Source organism: Argiope bruennichi, chromosome 2, assembly GCF_947563725.1.
Source record: "Argiope bruennichi chromosome 2, qqArgBrue1.1, whole genome shotgun sequence".
NCBI classification, from domain to species: Eukaryota; Metazoa; Arthropoda; class Arachnida; order Araneae; family Araneidae; genus Argiope; species Argiope bruennichi.
This window is the reverse complement of record NC_079152.1, coordinates 2,963,765-2,984,753: the sequence shown is the minus strand read 5'-3', so window position 1 is coordinate 2,984,753 and position 20,989 is coordinate 2,963,765. Positions and strand designations below refer to the sequence as shown.

The following is a 20,989-nucleotide window of genomic DNA, read 5'->3' as shown; positions in this document are numbered from 1 at the left end:
TTATTTCTTTGGGAAGTTATACACATAGATATAAATTAGGCACTCTTGAAATAATAAGTACTGAAGTTAATGAGGAAAAATTTTGATTCATTTTAACTAATTAAAAATTGAACTAATTTGCTGAAAACACCTTCTTAGTGCGCACCTATTTCACAAGATTTAATTACTTGCCAAGTGTGGTCACTCTGGACCCATTTTATAAAGAAAATCGCAAAAATTACGGAGAGTGAGGTAGCTGTCTCAATAAAAATCTGGTACCGTCAGTTGGCAATGTTTTAAATAAATATTTCTTCATAAATCAACTTTTTTCGAGAAAATCTGCATAGATAAAAAGTGTGACTCAATGATAAATTTGTACTTCATACTCTTGCTAATCATCTCATTTTTAAAGAATTATTTCTAACATTAATATTAAAAAGAAGCAAGTTTTAGGATAAGGAAAAAGAAAAGGAAGGAAAAAACGGAAAATTTAATGGAGTATACTTATAATTTCACTTCTGGCGTCATTTGTCAGTTTTCAGTTCGATTTGTTTCTCTTTCATTGGAGACACTGGAAGGGGGGGGGATGTCTTTTAATCTGTTTCAGCACAACTTCATTTCTCAGAAAGATTAGTTTTATTTGGTTTTCAGCCATGGAATCTCACTACTACACGGTATCTTCAGAATTATATTAATTTTCTAACTAAAGTTATCTTATTTCTCCTGTTTCTAATTTTCTCTCTCCGTTTCTTTTTGCCCGAAAAATAAAATTCGCTCTCTCAATTTTCTTTATTTTTCTTTCCTTTCAAAAAATGAAAAGAAAATGGCACAAAATGGCGACGATTCTTCCGAATTGGAGTGTAATTATATTTCTGGAGTGAAGAATTTCTTAACAGGTTTTTCCACCGGGAAATGTTTAGTTTCATTTTTTCTCGCTCTCTTTCTTACTCACGAAAAAGAAAATTCGTCAAATATGCAGCTTATAAAAGAGTGAGTAAACGCAGTTGAGTGAGTCTAATTAACTTCCAACATTGAACTGAAATAAATTCTTAGAGTCTCACTAGATGTCGCCACAAATGCGTCCAATGAGGTAGGGCATAACTGGAAATTACTCAATGTCCCTTCCTCCTTCTTTCGATATATTCATTAAATCCTCATATTCAACAAAAAATGTCATTTTTATTTCTAAGCATTTACAAAAGTGGTTTTTCAATATTCCACATAATGCAATCTGATAAGAAAATTTTAATAGCCAAACACTCATTTTTAATAGCCAAACACTCATTTTTAATAGCCAAACACCCATTCTGTTTATTATGTAAGTGAATCTTCCTCATGAAGAGTCCCTTCACATGATATTGTCATTAAAGCATATTTCTTAAAGTAATTTCTTCTAATTGCACGTTGACTCTTTCGCTATTGTAGCTTGTAACTTTATTTTCTTATTTCTCACACAAACTACAGACAGAATAAGAAGAATAATCTTTCCCTTAGTTGTCCTCAATGGAAGAAAATAAAAAAAATAAAAAATAAAAAAATAAAAAATACGAATTCGACGATGCAATGAAAACAACAAAAGAAAAAAATCACTTCAATGCCCAAAAGGTCAATAATCAGGAGAGCAAAATGATCGCCAGAGGAGGCTAGTTTCATTAGAAAAAAAAAAAAAAAAAAAAAAAAAAAAAACAGGATCCAATTGAAACATAATGTATGCCTCATTTTTCAAGATACGACGTCTATTAGCCTATATATAAAATTTTATATATGATTGTCCTTCAGACTCCTTGCCATAATATCAATCTTTCAAATGAACATGGGCACTCATTTGATAAATAATGGCTACGATTCATTAAAATTTACCAGATTTCAAGTGTACTATTTGTTTCAAGATTCTGAGATTAGCCCTTTTTGAGACTTGTACTTCGCTAAGGAATGTTATTCAGAAAGATGAGCAGTTATTAAGGCTCCTAATTCCCTTACGGCGAATAATCTGCATTCATCGTATCGCTAAATGTAGACATCTACTTCCAACTTCCTCTCAGTCGGTTTTATTTTTTAAGTAAATAAACGCCTCCTGATACATGAGCAAACATGAAAAAGGCTTCCGAATTAAAGAATGAATAGTATTTTGATCCCCACATAAGATTACAAATAAAATGAAAGTTATTCTACAAAAATATAAGATGGAAAGATAAGACCGTTTTCAGATTAATAAGAGGATCTTCGATTGGTCAGTAAATGCCAATAACCTTGGTCGAGAGATACGTGAGGGAAAATGCAAAAATGAGCTTGAATTATCTGCCGAGATGAATGAATTGCTGACAGAACAGCCAAGTGTTTAGCTGTTCGAACGGCCGACATTCAAGTATGTGCTCTTGAAATAAAACTAAATATAAGAAGTATCAGAACACTGGAGAATGGCTTTATTTAATGATATGGATAGTCATTAATCTGATAGAAAACATCAAATATGCATGTATAAATACAAACTGGGCATAAAACAAATTAGATATTCGACGATAATAAGCACTAATTTATGTTTTGAAGCAAAATATATTGTTGCAAATCTTATAATGTTGTTTCCCAGCACGGTTAGTTCAATCACTGGAAAGACCGTTTCCAGTTCTGTTGGATGCTGATCAGATGCCGAATCAGTGATTCCCGGGACTTGGCGACAAAACAGATAACACTAGAAATTTCAAGAATTTTGGCAATAGAGTCAATAGACGCTGATATATGCTTGATTGTTCGAGAACCTTCTCTGCCCTGCTCGGGAAACTATAAAAGGCCGGTAGTACAAGCCGAAGATAGTTGTGTCTAGAGTCATTGAGAAGTTTAGAGTGACACAGCGAGTCAACGGCGTATTTGTTGCATCAGTCCAGCGAAGCGCAAGCGTTGAGTGGATCTCAAGCGATTGCTGAATTGAGCTGTGTGCCGAATCTTGCAATTTATTATGGAAGCAGCAGCGAATCACGTAAAGAGTAACCAGTCGTATAGTAGTGAATCGGCAGTTGGGCACAGCTAAAGCGAGAAGACCGTAGAGAATTGCAGGCGATTGAAGAGACCATAGAGAGTAGTTACGCAGATTTCCTCCTCCTCCTGCTGAATTCTGTTTGGCCGTCTGTTGGTTGTTATTACTACAGTTACTACTTTTGGGCTACTGTTTGTATTAAGTGTGCTGCGTGTATTTCGTGTGTACTTCTCGCCGTTGTATTTGTTGTCTGTGTATTTCGTGTGTACTTATCGCCGTTGTATTTGTTGTCTGTGTATTAGTGTCTTCCTGTAAAAAAAAGTTGTCATTTGTTACTGAGGCCTTTGATTGTGTTACACCATACACCCCCTACAAGCGAACCCGTGACTTTATGGAATTAATGTAGGAAGTTTTGTAACAATATCAAGTTGGAACTCATTTTTAAATAGGACTTAGTTTAGTTATAATAATGACTCGTTTTAAATATATTCGTGAATTATTTCAGGCTGAATCTTGTAATTTTGAACTGCGATCAGATGATGAGAAGGCACCTAAGCAGGCATCTCTTCCAGTCGCAAATTGGCACTGCATGTACGCAGCCTGCAGTTTCTAATCGATTCTAATGCATCACAGTCTGAGCCTTCTGACAGAATGCACATTTATACTTTCATTAGAATTTATTATCACAAAGGGAAAATACGATCACAACAGGATGAATAGATTTTACACCTGCGAGATGCAATGCGATCGTTCGAGGGTGAAGATAACATTCTAACGAAGAGTCAATGCCAACGTTCATTGAATGAGACAAAGAGATGTCGGACGTGTGAAACTTCCTCTTGTAGAGATCCACGAACAGAGGAATTCAATTCCTCATTGATTGCGAGCTCCGCGTGGCTTCCAACTTTCGCTTAAATCAACATTCATCTCCGAGAAGCCGCGTCAACACGACGCCGGGAGGTGAGACTGCGGGATGTTTATTCTGTAGGATGGTTTGCGACGCGCAGCAGTGAATTCTGTTGATCGTTTGGATGGATATCGGATGTTAGGGTAGGTCTGTTGTAAAGTGATTCGATCGCAAGTTTTTCAATTTTCCTTTCCAATTAAAGCTCGAATACTGACTGAAACATAATGAATCCTTTTCGAATAGGGAGTATAATACTTATGGAATTCATTCGACCAGCTTGATTTTTCGATTTTAGAGTAAATTATAATTTGGAATACATTGATACCAAAATTATGGGATAGAGTGAAGAGAAATTGCCACAGTTTCCTATAAACTGTTGCCATTCAAAATCTGAAAACGTGTTTTGCCAGTCAGATAGCGCTGAAACAGTAAAAATGAAATGACCAGATCAATCGAGTTTCGATTTATGGTTAACCGTCCAGGAAGAACAGCGGGATGATTGTTCGTCAAACGGAGGATTCAATCATTAATTCATCAGATGCCTGCCCTTATAATAAGTATTAAAATTTTGAACTGTAATTGTCAAAGTATTATTAAGCAAGTCAATAATTATTGATGTTGGATATACAAATTAATAAATATTACTAAAAATTGATTTTTTGACAACTAATTTAAATAAGGTTCCATTGACAAAAAAAAAAAAAAAATTACTTGAAATATCTTTACATTTGTTTGATTAAGCATGTGAATATGCAAATACAGATAATAAAGTGCATATAATATTCTATTTTCTTTACAATTTAGTAACCGTTTTCAAGTACTAGTAACAATTTTCTCCCATCTATAAAAAAAAAGGATCTAAGTATTTGCAATGAATTTAAACGTGCTGGAATCTTCTTTCCTCGAATTTCTAAAAATGGCGAGATTACAGCTTTTCAGGGCGGAGAAAATCCCGTATATTTATAGGAGGCCATTTCCTTCGATTGTAACAATATTCGATATAAAGTTGCATGTTCAATCACATGATCACGAGGGAAATTTCATCTACTTACCTTACTGTGTTTACGAGTATTGAGTATTCTTACAAATGAAATCATAATATTGTTACAATGTTGCTTCTCAGCACAGTTAGTTCAATCACTGGAAATACCAATTTACAATCAGCCCTGTTGGATGCTGATCGGATGCCGAATCAGGGATCCCAGGGCTTGGTGACAATTTGGAGACTTTGTCGATAAAATAGATTATTCTAGAATCTTCAAGAATTTTGACGACAGAGCCAATAGAAGCTGAAATATGCCGGATTGTTCTAGAACCTTCTCTGCCTTGCTGCGGGCACTATAAAAGGCCAGCAGTCCAAGCCAAAGGCAGTCATGTATAGAGTCGTCAAGAGGGTAAGAGTCGCATAGCGAGTCAACGGCGAATTAGTTGATCAGTCCAGCGAAGCGCAAGCTTCGAGTGGAGTGAAGATTCAAAACTGGTTTAATCCTTTACAGTTGGAGAAGTAATCCAATGCCTAACTATTCACCTTATACAAGAGCTTGTTTATTCTTTCGAAAAATAAATATATATAATTATTTTAAGTTGAATTTCTCTGAAAAATTAATCTACATCTTTTCACTATTCTGTAGGCGCCATTTAACAATAAAAATTGAAAAATAAATAAATAAAACATCAAAATGATGCGCCGTCTCTAAATGGTGACTGAGAGGCACTATCCGAGTGCAAAGGGTAAATAAAAGAGAAAACAGAAACATTTTGGAAATGACAATATTCTAACAATAAAGATCATTTCTTCCTTTATTGCGAACAATTACTTGAATTCTTCGAATAACAAGATTATAATGCAGAAACAAGAGTGGGAAAAGGCGAAGTATTGAAACAATGTTATCTCCGAGAAGAAACAAAAATCTTTCCTGTTTCAAAGTATTAACAAAATTTGCCTTTTTTAATTGCTCAACGGCTCTCGATTCCCGTTGCATCTAATTTATTTAAACTATTTTTAAGTAGGAAATTGAGTATTTTGTTTTGACTTGACGTAACTTTTCTGAGGAGAAAAAAAGATAAACGTCATCTGATTGGAACAACCGTCATTTTGTTTGGGGGAAAGGAAGCACATTTCTGCCAAAAGGATCAGGAACTAATAATTAGCTTTCAGACGCTTTCTCAAGGGAACGTCTACATATTGAGTGAACAGCCGCCGTCCAGAGAGGATGTAGTGCCAAAGTTGAATATCAGAGAAATCATACTCTAATTACATATGAGATTGAATCTCCACTAGGGTGAATCGGTTTATTTCTGGATGGAAGAATAAAGCGGCGGATTTTAAAAATTCGCTTTCATTTGTGAGCTAAAATGTAAAATATTTTGATATTTTAATTTTTTGAACTATTTAGACGTGAAAACTCCGAAATACGAATTTATTGAAAATTCTTAATCAATTTTCGGATTTTTGTCGTCATTTTCTTCTGCGTAAGCACGGAATTTGTATGCTGAAAGGTTATGATGAATAATAATAATGACATTCGAAATTCAAATTGTTTTCCTTCTTATCGCAGGCATTGATTTTACTTGGATTTTTTTCTAATGTTAATAAATAATACAACAATATTTGTCTCATTTTCTTCATATTTGCTTTTTAAAGCAACGTTTAGTTGAAGTTTTGACTTTTTTTTAAAATTGTCAAAACAGTTCATTGCAATTAATATCTAGCTTCAAAAATAAGTGATAATGAAAATGTGTCACGATAAGTGTGTTTCTAGGTATTGCCATGATCTCTTCTGTAATATAATAGAATGTATAAATATATATTATCGCTTTGTGGCTAAAAAGTTTGCTTTCTTATTATGATAAGCTGCATTTTTTACTGAATCAGTAAACAATAACACTTTGATATGGAGTGACATTTTATTTCGTTGGTACACAAAGAACCTTCAATGTTGAATGATTCTGTTTGTTATCCTTCCAATTTTTTTTAAAGAACACGTTTCAAATCAGGAAGTGTAAGTAGAAGCTTCCATTTCAAACGAATGCTGGAACCTTTCAAGCTGGGTAACAGAAAATGAGACGCGCAATCGTAGTAACGTGCCCATCGGAATTTGAAATTTAAAAAGTACTTCTCTTTAAGACCGACTGATGCATTAACGACTGAATTAAAAATTTCTGCAACCAATTATCGTAGCAAATCGGCTGGTCACCAAACATGGCCAGCTTGAAATAACGAAAGCAACGAAGTCGTTTTGATGAACCACCCCAAAGAAAATAAGAGAGAGAAATGGCCGAAATTTATAGATTGTAATGTATAAACAGCCCCCAATTGCTTGTTATAATACAATGCATAAAATATTCCGACAAAACCGGAAGAATTAATAATTAGTTGTTCTCTACATTTTATTTCGATGAAAAATTCTAAGCTCCTTACCCATTCGACCTCTCATTTAATTAAGAATCCCCTCGGCGGGAAAGCGGTGCACGTCAGAAAAATGTGAATTTTTATGTAAATGGAAACTTGTAACGAGAGTTTCCATTCCCGGAAGAGATTTCACTCGTGAATACGGCAAAACTCCTGCTCTCCGAATTGAAAGGGAATCCCCCAGATAAAGGAATTCGGAACACTTCGGCATTTTCTGATTCGAAAATACAATAGAGCGTTAGATATTCGGATAAGACGGAGATCGAGCCGATTGAGGTGTGGCAGAGAATTGGATAATGCTCAGAAATTACGCAAAAAATACGTCAGACGTAGAAAACACTTCACTATAATTCATGAAATTAAGTTATGTGAATATAACATGCAGTAAGAATACTGGAAGACTTATATATATATATATATATATATGTGTGTGTGTGTGTAAGAAATCACCGAGTATGTATAAGGTTCAGTACAAGCATACATTTTTATCTGAATAATTAAATCACATCTGAGCAATTACAATATGATATCTTTATTTTAGTAGTTAAAAATAAACTCTCATTGTTTTTTGTTGTTGTTTTTCATCTTATCTCTAAAACCGATTCATTGGAACTTAATACTGCTTATTGTAGATTACTGTGTTACAAATCGTCGCTTTTGCGTCTTAAGCTAGAAAAATTCGGATTGATAACCGATTCATCTTTAAATTTTGTGTACTATCGCTTGAGGTTTGTCTTTATCTTTGCTATCACAAAATAACACCAACTTCGGTTTTCTCATAAATTTACATGTTTTGCGCTTCGTAAAAGTGAAGAAAATAGACAATCCACTAAGGGAACAGATTCATTCAAAATCATAGAAGTGAGGAAACTAGACAATCCATAGGAAAAGAGATTTGATTCAAAATTCCACACCTATTTACTCCTGAAGTAATAAAATTAATAAATTTCCATCTATCGAACTATAAGTGTTTTTGAATCGTTGTTGTTATATGCATAAACAGATATTCCATAGGCACATTCGACATGAGTCGAATATCATCAGTTTTCATGTTAATTCCACCCGCCTAGTTTATTCTATTTTTACAACAGTTTCACAAACACGCCAACGCTTCAATTCGTCCAAATGAAGAGGTTGGAGTTTTTGAAAATTTTAATTACAAATTATTGAACAGATTATTTTGTGATTGGGTTTAGTAATCCAATGGCATGCCTTTCTTGTGTATACACTGTTATTTAATTGTACTTCTTTTATATTCAATGATGTGTTGCGGAATTTGGACAGGGAGGTGCGAGCTAGTCTGACCGCGGTTCAGAATTAAGACATCCGTCCAAAATAGTCCTAGTATTGCTTTAGAAGCGGGACGTTAATATAACGAAACTAAACTTCATGTCTGCAAAGATAGAATTTCATAATCGATTATTCACTCGCGTCTTCATGCGATGCAATTATTATTATTAATTTTTTTAAACATTTTTGTATTCTTGGTATAATATTTTAAAATCTTCAGAAAATAACTGTAATCTAATCTATCCATTTAATTATATTTTGTTTTTGTATGCATTATGCATTACCTGTAATGAGTTTGTGAAAAACCGAGTTCATCATTTTATAATAGTGAATTTTAAATAAAAGACTAAATGGCAGAAAATTAAATATTTGTCCCGTCTAAATACACTATAAAATGAATTCAAAAATTATTTCTATGTATTTATATATATTTTATTATTATTAAACATTTTCTCTTCGCTTCCAGTTTCTTCAATTGCTAATCAAAAAAGGTGAGAGTCATTTTGATTTTTCTACTATAGATTTCTTACGATAAATAGGAAGCATTTTTATTAAAAAAAACATTTTATAATTAATTTAACTATCATTTCCAGCATATAATATTTTTTAACGTAGATTTCAATATTTTTAGTTGCTTTTATGTTAGATATTAATATGTTATATTGTTTAATAGATGTTAATATTGTTATTAGTTGCATAAGGCGACCCACTGGCTCGCTGGGATTATTGATTATATTTGATTTCAGTTAAATCGTTTAAATATAGCTTCATGTCCACGATGCCTCCAAATTGTACACCATTAACGGTACGTTATTTTACTGATTATTTAAGTTTTATTTATTGTGTGCAAGGACTTTTCGCATGGAGGAGAAAATCCTAGAGCATAATACCGCTATTTAAAAAAGTAATTGCGCTGTTCATCTAAATTCTAAATGACACGATCTTGTCACTTCACTTTTTGATTTGTCTTGCAAACCTCAGAATCCTTCTTTAGCTTATATTGGAAGAAATCACGCCATTGAAAATTTGATGAAACAATAAAAACGGTTACAATTTCAAAGCAATAATGTTGGATATCAAAGGGAAATAAATCAGAGGAAATTTTTAAAGAATTACCAAAATTTAATGAAATGTTGAAAGACAATCTAACACCTTGGCATCATTAAAAATACAGTTTTTTAAATTTTGAAAAGTGTAAAATTCATTTCTGTGCAATAATATTTTTGGATGTTATGTGGAGAAAACATCAAAATGACACTTACATTTTAATTTAATTTTCACATAAAGTAACTGCCCTTACACACGCGCGAGCTCTCGCACACACACAAACAATTCAATCTTTACTGTTAGTAGAGATGCCTGCGTAGAATGCCCGATTGTACAGAATTATATTAAAACATGCCTCCAATTTCTGTTTACTGTAATAATTAAATTTAAATGTACTCAATGAAGCAGACCGATTATAGTGTGCAAAGGTTAAGGTTATTAGTAGAATATGCATTTTTATAAAAATTAGTCTAATAATATTTTCTTAATCGACCGCGGTTCAGCGACCCCAGTCAGTTGCCAAGTCGGAAATCCACCACTGGTCAGGATCACTTCATGAGACGGCGGCTGCTTCACAACTGCACCACTTTTCCTCCAATACACTCGCTTGTGCTTCGCGATGTGGAATTCACTCTCACGAACAACAATTCCCCGATAAATTCAAAATTATTCCGGAGACGTTTCACTTTTAATGAAGCTTTCCATTTACGTAATGAATTCCGAAGCATCTCTTTTTCATCTCCACGCTCTTGTTTTTATTTCTTTCGCCAACAAAATGCAAGGCATGTCGGTTAGTTTCTGCAGGTGTAAGTTAGTTTTCGCAATCGAATTACTTTGCGGTTACTGGTAAAACTATTTTGCAGGGCCGGCTCGAGGAATTTTCACTCGTGAAACAAGTATCGTCCACCCCCAACATACACAGATTATCTCTCTGTTATATTAGCTTACTTCCCCTTTTATGGAATAAAGCCGAATAAAAAAATTAAAGGAAATAGAGTTAAAGTGATATGATCTTATGTTGTCGAAATCTATAAAAATGTGTATAAAAATAATATAAAAGAAAATTTTTGATAAAATAGGGTTGTTGGTTTAGTTATATTAACGTCCCGTTTTAAAGCAACACTAGGGCTACTTTGAGACAGACCTTGTCATTTTGAACCGCGTCCAGATGACGAGGATGACACCTGAGCTGACACCCCATCTCCAAACTTTCGCGCTACACCGGCGGGAGGGCGTTTGGCCCTGATGGAGTTAGCATGCATCAGACCCGCTGACATGACTGTTCTTAGATGGAATCGGGTCTCGAACTAGAATCCCTCCAGTTCCGAAGCCTTACAACAAAGCCACCGCGGCCCTTAAAATGATTGTGGAAAAAAACTGTTAAGTGAAAATTAAATTTGATGGCAAAGTATATCATAAAGTACGTTTACGATAGAAATTTGTAGCCGAGATCATTATTATCAATACAATTTATGAAAGTTTATTATGAAAGATTTATAGATTTTACTAAGATTATATAATACAAAGGCAACAAAAAAGAGACATTAAGATACAAACTTGATAATTAGTACATAATTTTTTTAAAATTATGCTTGTTTGTCATGATGACTCAAAAAGCGTTTCGAGCTAAACGGAAGAAATCAAGTGCATGATTTTTACAATACATTTCTAGATTTCCATCAGATTTTGAACGAATTCCATTCAGAGGAAGGCTGACTAACTGGCTTCTGTATATAAATTAGCATGATAATTATAAAAAAAAGGAGGTAATGAGATATATAAAATCTCATACGAAGATTCAGATTCGTAAGAGTAGATGCCGAATCTTTATTTTAAAACTTAAATTCAAAAATTATACCTTATTTTTATGAATCTTGGTATATAATTTTTGAGAATATAATTGTAATTCTGTGCCTACATTTTCAATTCAGGAGTCGAAACAAAAGCGTCCAAAATATAGATGCGGTTTTCTCGTATTTGTGTATTAATCCCATCCTAGCTATTGATCGCTAAAATTCGCAGGCTAATAGGCTTTTTTGAAATTCGCCAACGATATATGGTTTATAGTACGCTGGCGTATTTATAAAAAAATAGGCTAAAAAATATTGGAAACTTGAAAATTTGTCGAATTTCCACATTTTAAATCTCTCCAAGTCAAAAAAACATATTTGGAAAATGCCTGCCTATCAGGGACTCAAAGCCGCTTGGAACCAGAAGAATGAAATTGATATACGGTCCTTGCACTAAATCTGTAGATTTCTATGAAATCATTCAGAGGAAGTCTGTCTCTCCGGCTATTCAAATGTAACTCCAAAGCGAAGAGAGGTAGAGAGATAAAATTCGATATACATCTGTACATAAGCTCAATGTGTGTGTGTGTGTGTGTTGGCGCTCTACAGGCCAGTTTGACCTACAGCTACCAAATTTGGTAAATGTATACCTTAGAGGTCGGGAATGTGCACCTGGGGTCCCTTTTTTTTTGAATTTTTAATTAGAATTTTAATTATTAATTAAAAACTAACTTTCCCGCCAAAAAATCTTCCATTTTCCCCACCGCCAACTTTTCCGCCAAAAAAAAATCTTCCATTTTCCCCACCGCCAAATGAGTAAGGCTTCAGTTTCTTTTTTCTCCCAACAGTAATGAGGCTAGGGTTAATATTTTTCGGCGGATTATTTCAAACGATTCTGTTTATTTTCTTAATGTTTTATGCATTTAAAATTAATCATTGTTAATGAATCGATCTTTCAGATTCATTCTGAAGTACTTTTGAATTAAAATAACACAGAATAAAGGAAATTAAAAATGTATAATCTGCATAGCGTTACCCCAACCGGCGTAGAAAAATTCACGCATTTGCGTTACCATAACTGGCGTTGAAAATTCACGCATGAGCATTGTGTTCTGATTGTTGACAATATTATCAACGGATGATTCTTGATTTAAATTATTTTTAGGTTAGTTGCAAGCTTTTGTAATTAAATTGTATTTATGCTAGTTATATATTTTTTGTATATGCTTATAGTTTTAAGTACATCGTTTTTTAAATAGTTTTTTTAAACCTGTTTTCTACCGATTATTTTAAACGATTCATTTTATTTTCTTAGTGTTTGATGCATTTAAAACTAAACATTGTTAATGAATCGATCTATTCATGATGAATCTGAGAAAATTTTGTTGGCAAATTCTTGAGATATAACATAAATTATTCTTTAGTGCCCATAAAGTTTAAACGCTCAGTGACTCTGTTATCAGTAATCATATTATAAAAAATGCTTTGTTTCAGTAAAAAATATTATTATATTCATTGCAGATTCATTCTTTCCACTTTAATTTAAAGCATACATTCTACGGGAACTAACAGAAAATGAGAGAGATACATATTACGTTATGACTGAAGGCTTTTATAATATTATGAGTGAATTATGTGACTATCAAAATTTAAAGTTTTAAAATATTTTGATGAAGAAGCTATTAAAGTAGAAATTACATAAAATATTTAATTATTAAAATCTAAACGAACATTAAGATTGACGAACCAGCTGGTCGCCAAAGGCGGCTAGTATTTAATAAAATATAATTTAAACACCTGTCAATTTTTGAGCCAAATTCAATAAGGGGGCTGATTCTCTGTCACTCAGTACTTTCAGAAACAATCAAACTTGATAATTTAAAAACACGTTGACTTAAATATACCAAATTTGGAATTTGGTTTTGTGACTATGAGCGTAGTCCCGTGTCAAATTTTGGTTTCTATCGGTTGAGAAAAAGTGCGTATAAAATACAAATGAGATTTTTGGATTCTTTTAACCCCATGTCAAGGTTTAATCAATCGAAAACTTGCCAAGAGTCGAATATAGGTTAAATAAAAGTTTTAAATTCGCGCGGTCACATTTAGTAACTATTCTACGCCAGCGTCAATGAAAGCGCTCTCTGGGATAGCACTTTTATAAAGGAGAAAGTTTGGGGAAAACGACTCACGCTGGTTTCTCGTTGGGTCCAACATTTCTGAAGAGTTCAGGCTTCTGATAAGAGTTCAGGCTTCTGAGTTCAGGCGTTTTTGAGCTCTCGCGTTCCCATAAAAATCAGCTCAATGCGAATAGATTTGTACCAGCATTTCGTGCGCCTCAAATGAAAAGTTTTCCTCATTTTAGTAACAATCCGTGTTTACAGAAATGGAGAGGCCCGTTGGCGACTTCATTCGACACAAATTCACCATTTCGGTATAAAAGCATCATGCATAATTTCATGCGCCTAATTGCTACTTTTTCGTGTCAGACAAATAGCCATGATTCTAAAAATAGTTACTTTTTAGTACTTTGCACACAAGAACAAAAACACTTCAAGAAAGCACCCCTTTTGAACATGAGATCATTCGAAAAGTTGTGTTGCCTTTGAAATTTTTACACCACAGCCAATTTCGCCAAACTTCCAGCGGCCTGCAGAGAAAGAAGCGTGAGAGTTGTTGTTGGTTTCCTAATACATTTAAATCGGCGAAGAAAAGAGACGTAGAAAAATTTCAAACGTGCCATCTCTTTTGACAACCTCTCATTTCAATTCCCAACCCTTTGAGAGAGAGAAAAAAAACCGATATTTCGTCCATGACAGTTCTCAGTCGAAGATATTCCTTCTCCCCCAAACCACTTTTGAAGAGAATTCCCTGTCATTATAACCCTGGCAGCTGACAGCGCAGAGTTGGTGATTTGGCTGCTCTACAAGAGAGCAAATATGGCGGTCCGGCCATTTTCTTTCAGCTGCCACGATATTACATTCGTTCGTTCTTTCCTTATCATTATTTCTTTCCTCCGAATGGCAGCGATTTTGAAACTCAAATGACTGTTATCAGCGCGTGTTTTCGAAGTTTGAAAATGCCAGAGAAATAATAAATAAACAGAATAAAAGGGTTATAAAAATAAAAATGTTAATGCTATTTCGCTTTTGGTGATAATGTTGCTGCGGATTGTATCGAACAAGTTTAATGGGTTTTTTCTTCATTAGTGCTTGATTGTTTGTATTCTTGGGGGGAGAATTCTGGATTTTCTTTAATTTGTTTTCCGTTCTAGAAAAAGCTTTAATCGCGAGCCATTACTTTTGTCTCGCAAATGTGCCGAAAAGATGTCATAAAATTCTTTCAAACGTTTCCGCCTTTATTGGTATTGATCTAAAATAAAACTCTCCCTCTGACAAAGTAAGATTTGTTCTTCCTTAGATACAACCTTAATAATATTTTGACGAGTTTTAGGGAATCCGGTGGCGCAAACATTATGAGAATATATGACTCGGGAGTTTAATGAATCTCCACATTTTAGATCTCACTGAGTTTGAAAAGCATATTTATGTACCTGTATGCCTATCCGTTTGTCTGCAGGTGATAAAGAATTTAAAAACGCTTTTAGCTAGACAGATGAAATTTTGTATATGGTCTTAGCTCCAAATGGATAGATTTGCACCAGATATTTGGTAAAATCGTTTCAGAGTAAATGCAAATGTTCATCTTTTCGAATATAATTTAATAAAATATCTACAAAACGAAGAGAGCTAGATGGATAAACTTAAGCTGACAGATTTAACATGTCTAGCGTAGACACATGTCAAAATTTGAGACAAATCCATCAAGAGGTTGAACTTTGAAAACCATATAAACGCGATAATTGAAAAACTCTATTTTTTCCGCACTGAGGGAAGATTTGGAATAGTTTCTTATTTGATTTACTAATTGCGGTTCACAGAATTCGATAAAAAAAATCTTATTTATCTCGTACAATCTCTAGAGACATCACAATCTTACTTTAAACCAACGAAATGCTGCTTTTATTCAAGTAAAATGTAAGCACAGGTATTGATAAAAAAAAAGATCGAAGTGTAAACCAACAGGTTCAAAAGGAAAAATGACGCAGACCCACAGTGAAGCATTGAGCTAGTTCAAGTTAGCCATTTTTATGTTCCATTTCGAAGCAAAAAGATGTCTATTTAAAAACCAATCTTTTAATTTTGAAACAGGACAAATGACGAGGGCGATATCTGACTCAGTACCGCTTCTGTACACATCACCAAGGGAAACTTATAATACCTACAAAACGAGGAGAGCCATTTATAATGCAGAGACATATCAAATTTGGCATTAACTCCCCAAAGCGGTTGAACGTTTCTCGATTTGCACTTCCGGAAGCATATAAATGTGATATCTCATAAACGCAATGATAGCTACATCAAATTGGTATGATATTTTGCAACTCCAGCTGTAGTTCTGTGTCACATTTTGATTTCAATCGTCGCGGAAAACTCTTTATTAGGAAGTGTGCAAGAAACTTTCTCGAAGACCACTCTCATTGGTTCCTCAGCTCATGCGCTACATTTCTCAAAATCCATTAGTGGATCGATAGCATGAGATCTATTCTGTTTAAAGCACATTTCACGCGTCACATCGGACTCTTCCCTTTACCTTAAAAAATGATTCCAAAAGTTCATCCATTTAACTTATTGCATTTTACAATTATCGCATTCAGAAAGAGAGAGAGAGAGAGATGTAATTTCAAAAGCATTTTTTTCCTTGATTCTGAGGTTCTAAAGTGAAGATTTATAAAACTCGGACATTTGACTATTTTGAAAATTTGAATATTTTTTAAAGCTGCATTCTTTACAAGAAACGACAGTCATTTTTCTCAAACTTTTGAATAAGGGACTTCCTCAAATCGCCAGAAAGTTTTCAAGCGAAACTATTTCTTTCTTTTGGTGTTATTTCACAAAAAGAGAACACACTTCGTTAGATCATTCACAATGTATTTCTGATCTCATTAAACTGACAAAAGATTCCGTCGCTTTATAAGATTTTTAAAAGAAAAATCGATGATGAAAGAACCGAACGATAAAAAAAAGCCGCCAATAAATCAGCCGAGGGAAAAGAGAATAACATAAGATATTGACTTCGGACTCACACTATTAATCTTAGAAATCATTCATTGTTGTTAATCTACTTATTATTATTGACTTCAATCGTGATCTCGAAATAGAAAGAAAAAAAAAAAAATGGAGAATCATAAATCAGACTCTGACTCCCCTTTCAGCGTCTGAATGCTCGAAAAATTTCTGAACTACCTCCGGCCAAAGGCATAAATTAATCTTAGAAAAATCCCTCGTCGCCACTTAAACATGTGCTTGTAGTAAAAACTGGGCAAGCGTTAGAAGCATTTAGAATATCGAATTGTAAAGCTACACAAACTCTGTAATTAAGCAACGAGGTAGGGGTAGGGCTTCCATCTCAAATACTTATAGCACAAAATGCGGCGAGTTTTGCGCTTAGCTTCGTCGTGAAGCCTTAATTTTAGAACTCGAACTAAAACGTTGCCTTCAGGAATGATTAGAACAATGAAATGCAGCAAATAATACTGCCATACAATAGCAACATTCTCAACAAATATATAGTTGCGAATCTGTAATGTTGCTCCCCAGCATAGTTATTTTCATCGTAGGAAAGATCGCTTTATGATCAGCTCTATTGAATGCTGATCGGATACAGCATCAGTGACTCCCGGACTTGACGACAAACTGGGCGACCCTTTGGTTACAAAATGAATTATACTGGGATCTTCAAAAATTTGGCCGATAGAGCCAAACAAGCTGAGATATGCCTGATTTTTCCAAAATCTTTTCCGCCCTGCGCCGGGAAGGCCGATAGTCCAAGCCGAAGACAGTCGTGCATAGAGTCATCGAGAGGTTTAGAGTCGTAGAGACAGTCAACGGCGGAATAGTTGAATCACTCCAACAAAGCGCAAGTATTGAGTGGAGCTCAAGTGATTCGTGAATTGAGCCGTGAGCCGAATCCTGGAAATTATTATAGAAGCAGCATCGAGTCGTGTGAGGAGTAGCCAGTCCTGTAGTAGTGAGCCGGCGGTTGGATACAGCAAAAGAGAGGAAGCAGTGGAGAATGGCAGGCGTTTGGAAAGACCGTAGAGAGTACTAAGAAGATTTCTTCCTCCTGCTCAATTCTGTCTGATCGTTTGTGTGCTGTGATCGTTGTTAGCTACCGATTACTACTCCGGGGCTGCTGTTTCTTCTAAGTGTGCTGCTCTGTATTGTTTGTTTTCGTCTCGGCTGTGTATTTGTTGTATATGTCATTGTGTCAATAAACATCGTCATTTGATAATAAAGCCTGTTGATTGTTTTACACCATACACCCACTACAAAAGACACCGATGACTTAATGAACTGAGTGGAGGAAGTTCCGTAAAGATATGTTTAACGAACAATTGTTCCTACTTTAATAATAATAAAGATGAAAGTGTGTATGCATTGGCACTATATAGGCTAGACCGTTTCACTAACAACTATCAAACTTGACATATATCGTTGAAACCAAAACCGACCGTTGGGATAGGATGGAGCAGCCTCACCATAAGTTTCTAAAAAATCTGATGGGCTTCGGCAGCAGATTTTTTCAAATAAAAAAACCACCATCACCACCACAACAACAACAACAACAAAAAACAATGAATGCCGAAAATGCAATTTGCAGCGTTCCATGATTGGGGTCTTTATACACAGAATAACTCAATAATACTGAATGGAAAACTTTCAAAATGATAATAATAAAGTAAACGTAAATTGGTAAAACCCAAAAACTATTGTCGCTTATATAGATACTTCGCATGTTCGCCAATAGATGTCGCTGATTACAATACACGCAAGTACTTAATACGTGGTGAGGTAATCAAAAATATATTTTAAGAAAGAAATTTTCAACAAACGTTATAGATTGAATTTAACACAGTTTTAAACATTTAGAAAATAAAAGCTTTTCTAAATGAAAAGTTTCTTTAAGTGACTACCTCTTTCGAAGGCACAGAACAAGTACAGAAGTGAAAAAAAAACTAACTTTGAAAGAAAATTCAGGTTGGATGATCTGAAAGCTTTTGTTTCTGCGCATGCGCAAATCAAGCAGCTTTTACTCTCCTCACTGACACTTGTGATAAATTGAAATGCAGTTGTGGTGGATTCTTTCTAAGGAAAATAACGAGCTACTTTTCTGACACAGGGTTAGGAGGGGGATGATAAAATGAAGTCATTCTTTAGAATTGGAAAAAAAACTGCCATTCGGCTCAAGTTAAAGATTAATAGCAGGATAAATAAAACAGGAAATATTATCTTGGTTAAGTAATCGTCAATTTTTATGATAACATTTTCAGGTGATATTTTTTATTAGGGAACGCAGAGAAATTTAGGAAATTAGTATTTTTATGTTAGAAATTAATTTTGAATGTAATCCAAAATTACTATAACTGCAAATGTTTTTCAGCGATTCTAAGCTTCCATACTGCAAACATTATAATTCACCATAATAGGTATCACAAAATTCAGAGAAATGTATAATTACACTCCTATTTAAACAGTAGAGAATGCGGAATCCTATTTCGAATATTTTTATATTAGATACTTAGACCTACAACTTGAAAATGCTTCTTTTAATGGTTCTTGATGAATTCTGTCAGATAATCATGTAAATAAAATGAAAACTTAATTCAGGTCAAAAAGTACAAAAAGAGGTTACAGGCGCAATGATGAATGCAAAGCAGAAAATATCCGTTTAACAGTGGAAAATAATGAACCATTTCGCATACAATGACGAAACTGACTCGCGGCATTCTATCAAATAATAATTTCAAAGTATTTATCCCAATGACCTGGATGCCAATACCTTTTTTTTTTTTTTTGACGATTCATTATAGTTAATGGTAGCAAATTTCGGTAATTATTGTAAATTGCTGCAAAGAAGCAATTCGGGATGATGATGCAAATAAAGAACATTTTCTTTTCATATCTCTTTTTGTATTCATTCCTGTCATACACTTTTCTGCAAAAAATATATGTTTCAGTAAGTTGTACCTCCTCTTCCATCACGGTTTGCCTATGATCCCAGAACATAGCAAAAACCTTATTGAACACTTTTTTGGTTCATATTAATTTTATCAATATATAAAAAAATGGGACACAAATGTGCTCTTTATTCTACTTCTGAGATTAGTTTCTTAACGTGTTACAAGCTGTAGAGGTGTCAGGATTCGAACTGCAAACAGTTTCGGATGATACATTTCATAATAATGTTGACTTCACAAAAAACAATTAAAACACAGAATAATAAAATTCCTTCAGAAAAAAAAGATGAATATAATATCCTAACGGAATATTATATTCATCTTATATTCATCAAATATTATATTCACATTATATTATTATGTGTTCTTTCGCATAAGAATTTTAATTAGGCATTCGATTTTGCTATTTCATTAGGGAAAAAACGCCTTTTTAAAAATATTTTTGTCCATATCAAATATGATTGTCAGATTGTAAGTTCAGATTAGACGAATTTAAATTCGGAGTTTTTTTGTGTGTGTTTGAGGAGGGGTTCGTACAATGGCAATTTATGTTTTTCAAATATACGTTTTCCTTTCACTTGTTTGAATAACTTAAATTTTATACCATTTAATGGGGAACCGAAAATATTTCTAAAGAGCAATCCATTTTCTGCGATAAACTTGCATTTTTTGAATGTCATTTTGAAAGCAGCAATTGCGAAACTTTGTGGTCGCTATTGTACGTCTTCGTCATTCAGAAAAATATGAATTTTGGGACTCCAGACCCATCGCGTCTCGATCAGGTTTGCGGAAGTCTAGACAGCAATTATCAACTGAAAATTCTTATCTTACTTTAGACCACGCGCAAAGAGGCCACGAAAAAGAAATGTCTGAAATGGAGGAATATTAAAAACCAAGCCTACTACTCCACTTTGACCCAAATGTGATAACACGAGATGTTTCGTCACTTGTAACTGCTTATGTAAAGGCTGAACTTACTGGTGTTAAAGATAACAGACCAACTGGATGGTGAAAAGATATCTGGCGGATTTGGAAGAGGGATAACCTTATCATAAGGATAAGAGGGAAAAAATATGTCATTCATCTAGATAACAAAGAGAAGGTACTCACATTCGTCCTTGTCCTTCGCCGTGACGGTGATGACCGTGTGCTGTATGTCCTCGTCTTCGTTTACCTCTGCTTCGTAGAGGGCCTGGTCGAAGTACGGGGGGTTATCGTTCTTGTCTCCGATACCGATTCGGATGTATTTGGTCACTGCGGGAGGAAAAACAACCACAAATTAGAACGTCTCGAAATTTACTTTGTTTCCTCATGAATACTTACATTGTAATAAAAATTTTCAAACAATATCAGCACTTTATGGAATTAAGAAAAAATTTAAGTTGGGCATTTAAGATCAGTCCATTATTGGTGGTTGAAGGCAGTCGAAAGTCAATTGTTGACAGAAGGACGGCGGAGAAGATGGATATTCAACAAATCTCTTTTATTAGATTAAATCATTAGAAAATGGTTATAC

At 34.2% G+C, this 20,989-nt stretch overlaps 1 protein-coding gene across 7 annotated transcripts in view; it reads right to left on the bottom strand.

The window, feature by feature from the left end:
• LOC129960609 (neural-cadherin-like) overlaps positions 1-20,989 on the bottom strand; it is a 726,863-nt gene that overhangs the window by 157,443 nt on the left and 548,431 nt on the right. For all 7 annotated transcript variants that reach the window (XM_056074153.1, XM_056074136.1, XM_056074161.1 and 4 more), the window contains one exon: positions 20,584-20,727. In XM_056074153.1, the coding sequence (XP_055930128.1) occupies positions 20,584-20,727 (144 nt within the window). The remainder of the gene's footprint in view (positions 1-20,583; positions 20,728-20,989) is intronic.